General features: G+C 39.6%; 1 protein-coding gene across 1 annotated transcript in view; it reads right to left on the bottom strand.

Moving 5' to 3' along the window:
- Window positions 1–2,433, bottom strand: part of LOC101853878 (monomeric sarcosine oxidase) — a gene marked incomplete in the record, with an annotated part of 14,614 nt that extends 12,181 nt beyond the window's left edge. The window contains 2 exon segments of the mRNA XM_005106204.3: window positions 417–486; window positions 1,769–2,433. Coding sequence (XP_005106261.2) covers window positions 417–486; window positions 1,769–1,883 — 185 coding nt within the window.
- Between the last annotated feature and the right edge of the window lie 4,672 nt (window positions 2,434–7,105).

Raw genomic sequence — 7,105 nt, 5'->3', positions numbered from 1 at the left:
CTCTTCTTCTTCTTCTTCTTCTTCTTCTTCTTCTTCTTCTTCTTCTTCTTCTTCTTCTTCTTCTTCTTCTTCTTCTTCTTCTTCTTCTTCGGGTGTCTGGTCTGGAACAGACACTGACGATCAGGGTAGCCTTCTCTTCTCTGTAGTCTGTCTTATTGATCAGCTGGGTTTTTCTCATTGTGTCATTTGTTCTTTAAAAGTTGTTGAGGCCATCCGTGTATAATGTCATATGTCTTCAATAGCTCTTCTTTCTATCTGTCTTTCCTTGTCTTGATTAGTCATTATATAAAAAGAAGAGACTAATCATTAAACCCAACCCCCAGAACGGAGAAAGCTGTTCCTAAAACATCTTTACCAAATAAAATTCATTACATAAAACAAGACTTTAGTACCGGCATAATCTTTATTGTACATACATGATTCTAGATATGTCTTGGGAGCCACCATTTTCGTGCGCCAGTTCGAACTTTTCAAGACCAAGGACATCTGATAAGAGAAATCCATAATTTGTCATGCGAACAAAGAGATGCTCAGTTATCATAAGGATTTTTCTATTCCTTTACCTATGGTTAATAAGATGAAACAAGCATTTTAACGTTATTAGAAATAATAATGTTATTGCTATTAACGAAATGACGAGTCGAGAAGTTGAGGCGGTACGAAATAAAAGGTCGAGAAGATGAGGTGGGGACAGAATGAGAGGTTGAGAGGAGGAGGAAGGGGCGGAATGACGGGGTTGAGAGGAGGAGGAGGGACGGAATGACGGGGTTGAGAGGAGGAGAAGGGACGGAATGACGGGGTTGAGAGGAGGAGGAGGAATGGAATGACGGGGTTGAGAGGAGGAGGAGGGACGGAATGACGGGGTTGAGAGGAGGAGGAGGGATAAAATGAGGAGATCGAGGAGATTAAATGGGATGGAATGACAGGTTTGAGAGGATGAGGAGGGACAGAATGAGGAATCGAGAAGACGAGGAAGGAGAATGGGGGGTCGGGAAGGTGAGGAGGGACGGAATGAGGTGGTCGAGAAGATGATATGGGACGCAATTGGGGGGGGGGGGGGGGGGTGAAGATCAGGAGAACGGAATGATGGGTCAGAATGGTGTAGAGGTGTATGACATGATTGCGAAGATGAGGATGGACGGAATGAGGGGTCTGGTATGGAGGACAGTGAATATAAAGTAGGGTGAAGGGTTTTAATGTACCTCATACAGATTTTAGTGTTGCATCGTGATAAAATCAGACATTCGTCCTAAATAATGAAATCGAAAGACATCGACATTTTTCTACTCTTTGGGCAAATATTATCGGGGGGTTTTTTTTTTTCTAAAGTTTGGTCTCATCACCTTTTATATCCATAAAAAATACATTTTTGTGTGGACTTCTACTGATCATTATCAATTTTAACGCCTGGGGGTTGTGTTTTTCGCTAAACTTTTTAAAGGGAAAATGATAATGCATTCTTGAATACTACTGATTTTGTTGTCGTTGCTGTTTTCTTTTGATGCTACTTTTACAATGTAGTGTTTTTGTAACAAAAGTTTGTGGAGAGGGGCGCTACAGGTACTTTGTAGGTCTTTACTCTTCTTGTCTGGTTCTTTCAAAACTAAATGGCTAAATAGTCCAGTTTTTCTGCTATTCCCAAACAAACACAATAAAGGTACACAATGTAATGAATTCAATTTGCTCACACGAACACGGTTAGTGGTAATATAATATAACGTAATAAAGAAACACTGCAGTTTACGAAAAGAAAAAAGGTTGTTCTCACTTGAGCCAGCTTTCTTGGAGAGCCAAAAAAGCGCTCCGCTTCCAATGCCTCCGCAGCCGATGACTATGTAGTCAAAGTGACGTCGTCCTCCCAGATCTTCCAATGAATTAGCCATTGTCAATCAGTTTATTTGATCAGTTAGCGGGAACTTTACCACAACAGTGAATAGCCGTCTGGAGTAGATGCACACACTTACTGCTTCAAATGAAAGAATTGTTTCACACTGCCTCGGGTCTGATCGCTTAAATTCCTCTTCAAAAATCTCCTCTGTGCAAGAAGAATCATGCCAGCCAAGCACAGGGGTTAGCAAGTAGCACGTACGTCTCGAAGGAGATATGCCTCTGCTAGACTCAAAGTCTAAGCGACCTTTGACAAAACTTATCTGCTCGTGTGTGTCCCGAAGACACGAATATGACACATATAGCAGCCTTGAGAGACTTCCCTAGCGATACTGAAGAAGGAACCGTGGAGCAAAATTAAAATAGTAAATAGTCGTGTTCCTAGGCGCATAATCTACTCGACTCTTCTATTTATTTGTTTTGCAAGTCCAGCTGTTGCAGGTCGCAGTTGCCTGAATAAAATCGTTGAATTTGAACCGGATTACACAACCATGGTCAAGTTCACCTGGTTGTGCACTATTACGCTCTGACGTTTTGTTTTGTTATTGTTCTTTTTTATCGAGAAAGAGTTTTACGACAATTGCAACACAGTTAGGGCAAACACGGCCTGAGGAGTAGAGGTGTTACAAGTGAGTAGACCTAACACACAAAGAAAAGAAGGAGAGATAAGGATGATAGAATGTTAATAGAAAAAGGGCAAAGTTCACCTAACAACGGTGATAGTTTCCTTAGTTGCCTTTTTGGGTACGAAACCCCTTGAATTTCAATGTTTATGTCAGTTAAAACATATTTTGAGTACACATTCTGAACAGAGGTTGTAGAAAAGATTAAACTGATACAGCTTTGATACTTTCCCACAGTGTTTCTGAATATGAGACCTGCAATGTATGAATGGTTTCTTTACTTTCTCTTTTGGTGTCATATATTATGTTGCCCAAACGAAACGAATCATTACTTTTTTACAGTGAACGAAAACTAAAACAAGAGTCAAAATAATATAACATAACTAGAAACGCTCATACAAAGTGAGATGGAGTTGTGGCATTCATTTTCAGAAATATTTTTGCACAGGTGATTCCCCCACCTCCACAATTAAAAAAAAAAACCCACAGAATCATAGTTTTGATAAAAGTACAGAAGAAAAAAATTCAAATCCATACTGTTCTAATCTGACTCAATGATTTACTCTTGATGCTTTGTCTGTTTGAGTAAAGAGAGGGGGGCTATCATGTTTTAGAGGTCAAGGTGTTCGCCTTTCATTCAATAGGTAGTCGGTTAGAATCCAGATAGTGACGGAAAAAATTTTTTCTCTAAAATGTTCTCCTTTCACATCCTTTCCTGCTCTCTAACAATATTCTGTCGTCTGCTTTCGTCTCCACTTTCTGCCCCCTCCCCCTCACCTCCTTCGCCCCCTCCTCTAGGCTCCTGGCTCTTTCTGCAGCCTTTCTACTGTTACTCCTGGGCTCCTTCTTACCGCTGTCTTTCAGCCAAACCCCTGATCTTCTGGTAGGGAAGCCTTCTCGGACAGGGGCAAAAAAATCTCGGAGGTCTCGAGTGTACGTTGCGCACGTTAAAGATCCCTTGGTGGTCAAATTCGATAAAAGTAGGCTTCGGCCGCCACCCGGGCTAAAATCAAAATTTCTTACCAACTGTAAAGGTTTAATGTGTCCCGCGCGCTCATATGATCTTATCCAGTTTCGAGCGCCTTAAAACACTTATCAAGTTAAAAAAAAAAAAAAAAGAGTAAAGAGAAGCACGTCGGCACAACAATAGTCATTTAGTGGTTAAAAAAAGTAAAGCAAGCTGACAGAAACACCAGAGAGAAAGTAAAGAAATAGGACCTACCCGTGGCACCCTCCAACCATCCTCAGTTTTCGTGCAAGCTTTCATCATCTTATAGATATTGTCGACACTTGGAAATATTTCTCATTGACAGAATGGATGTGTTCGGACCAAAAATGTCTTGATAAGAAATTGGGTGTGGACACCAAAATCGATCTCTTTTTTTTTTTTTTGGCTTTTAGATAAATAGGGCCTAATCGGGCTTATACCGGTATTATTGGCCTACTACTCAACAACATGGGCGCACCATTCGGCAACGTTGTTTGTTTTTATGTAAATGGATTTCTCCCCCCACCCCTACCTTTCAAACGTATTTTTTAATGGAAATTTGAATATGTGCGTGGATGAATATGAGACAACAGTATAGACTGTACTGCAGCATTTCAGATGTATTTGGTTTTCTTTTAACAATTCGTAAAAAGGTTCTGCTCACGAAAATAAGCGTGTAACATAATATAGGTAAATCCACAAGAAACTAAAACATGACGAAACACAGAAAAATCCATATAATTAATACAGCAGAGTCCGCTTAAACTGAACACATTATTCCGAAAACAGCAGTAAACCGAAAGAAAAGAAAATCCTCTTTTTTAAATTTGAGCAACTTCATTAAACGAAAGCTCGGCTAAATCGAAGAAAATCCATCAGTTCCGCATATTCCTGTTGGAGGGGACTCCACAGAAATATGTCCAGGACCGACAGCGTAACGACTCGTTTAGGCTAGCACCATAAAAGGTTGTCGAGTTTTGTTTCGTTGTGGTGCTGTTTAGTCAAAAAGGCACGACTAATAAAGGAGAAAAATCACAAAGAAAAACTTCTTACATTTTATTTTTAGTTTACATTTCCTTAATACAGTCTCAAAATGTGATTCCCATGATAGGAATGTCTATGCCAAACAGTAGAAAACATCCGCGGTACCCAATTTAAGACGTTCCTGGCTTGAATTAAACCCACTTCAAAAAGGAATTCCGTCAGAGCCATTGCCTATTTCGTGAAGAATGGAGGACAAATTTATAGGGCGACTGAAAAGATTTCTATGCATTGGCACTACCAGCGAGTTTGTTTATGTAGGTGTTGATTTTTTAATATTTTTTTTGGAGGCTTGAGAAGAGCAAATTCTGGGACGCATGTAAGAGACTTTGACATACGAAGTAATACATTTTTGCACTGCACCACCTGTGAATTTTGGCTTCAGTAGCGCAGGCAATATAACACGACACGATTTAAAGGAGAAAAAAAAATCAAAAGCTACCGTTATCGTATTTTACTGCAACAAAAGACACACAAGATTAGCAACCAAACACTCAGTGAAACTATGTGTCAAAAGGTACTGCTTTCGGTGGTCAATGAGACAGGGCTCACTCATCATCATCCAGTGCCAGATCAGCGGCAGACATCGGCAATCATGGTTGCCCATGCATTAATTTTCTTGCTCGGATGCTCTAAATAAAAGCTACGTGACCCTGATCTTTCCACGTTACCCTTGTTTAAGTTCCCTGAGTTCTGGGCCTACCCTTTCCTCGTTTGCCTTCAATTTTGCCAGTGAGATCTAGATGTTCAAGACCTTTATGTCTATAGTTCAGGTGTTCAAAAAACCGCATCTGTCTTTTCCTGGTTGTTTTTAACCACTGAAGTCATTTCTGTAATTCTTTCGTTTTGCCTGTGTTTGAAAGTTTGTAACATTTTTAATAAAACTGAAACCTGCACTTTCAAAAGTACAGGGAGGTAAAAAAAAAACAACAACGTTACAACTTTTTTTCTGAATGTCTCGCGCAAAAATTGTTCTAGATTGCTGTAATTTGGAACAGACATAATTCGTTTAAAACGAATTTGTTTGATATAAAATCCACAAAGAAGAAACATGTTTTGAAAACGGAAACGGCTAAAAGAAAAAAGCGTCCAAAAACGCTAAGTTCACCAATGTTTAAAAATCTTGTATAGGAAGTCGTGAAAAGATTAGTTGACCTTTTTCTTTATTTTCTCTTTGGCATTAATTTTCCATCTCAGTGACATTTAAACAATATTTAATTTTGTTTTACAGAGTTTAAAAAACCTAATGATTTCATTCTGAAATTCCTAGAAGCAGTGCTTCACATTTCGACACATTTTTAACGCGTAGTTCGAAATGTTCAGTGGCGCCCTAACGCACGGACCTGCTAAACCATGAGTTTTTAAAGCCACATACTGTGCATGTTCACTAAGAAGTGGCTTCTAGAAACAATTAAGTGGGGTGCCCAATAGACATCATTTTTGGAGTTAACATATATCCCACGGCGTGAAAATGGGCTTTGCACTAAACCAAAATTCGAGGAAATGATCCCTCTTTACAAGACAATCGAGGAATCATGAATACATTGCCATGCTCTGATCCATGTCATCTCAGCCAAGCAAAGATGAACATGGTATAGTCGTAGATTAAGATCTGCCTTGACAATGCAGGCTGTTGATGAGTAGGAAAGTCCTAGCCGCAGATCATCCACGGACAGACGTCTCATGGAACTCGGCTACTGAAATCTGCACTCTGATGACGTTTAAAGAGCTGCGCATGGTGCGTGTTCGACCTGAAGCGGTCATTTTTAAAAGAACTTTTTAGTTCTGATTCGCTATAGATCCAAACTGACGGAACCTCTATACTCATGACGCCAAAGGTCTTCAGTGCACCTAAGCATTCTCTCCATGCCGTGCGCAGAACTTACGAAATGTCAGGGATGGTGAGTTTGTGTAGAGGTAATGTTAAATACAAAAAGCTCTCTGCTCTTTACTAAACGTTACCAAGATCTAAACAGGCAAACATAATAGGGGGAAAATAATATCTGCAGACTTCTGTTGACTTGTTAGAATGCTGTAGATATGGCGCGATTATTGCAACTTTTAGTGGTAGGCCTAATGCCAACAGGTGCATCATGCTACTAAAATGGCGACAAGGTTGAAAAAGAGTTTTAATGCGCTATATAGAGCAAAACCATTCAAAGGACTTATCTGAAATACATATCAGACAAATTCCTTTTGGCTTCCAAACGTTATGTTCAAATCTGAAACGCAAAACTTCAGTATGGAGGAAGATATTTATAAAACAAGCTGTAAAGTTTTTTTTGGGATCAGCTTATACTTTTCCTTTAGTTAAGGGGCAGCTTATTATATTTACCAGAATAAGGCAAACACAGCCACGGCCCAGCGCTCTAAATTCCAGTGGCTCACGAAAACTAACTGACATGTGCAATATTTTGAAAAAACAAATTTTCCTACGTTTTGGATTAATTCAATGTTATTTCGTTCAATTCACATCGCTTTCAAAGAGCATCAGACAGCTTAATACACAAATACAAGGAGTAATTAAGCAAAAAGAGTGAGAGAGGGAGAGAGAGAGAGAGAGAGA

The sequence above is a fragment of the Aplysia californica genome, unplaced genomic scaffold (assembly GCF_000002075.1).
Source record: "Aplysia californica isolate F4 #8 unplaced genomic scaffold, AplCal3.0 scaffold00518, whole genome shotgun sequence".
Lineage (NCBI taxonomy): Eukaryota > Metazoa > Mollusca > Gastropoda > Aplysiida > Aplysiidae > Aplysia > Aplysia californica.
Note: the sequence above shows the minus strand (reverse complement) of the source record. Positions and strands in the feature narration are given on the sequence as shown.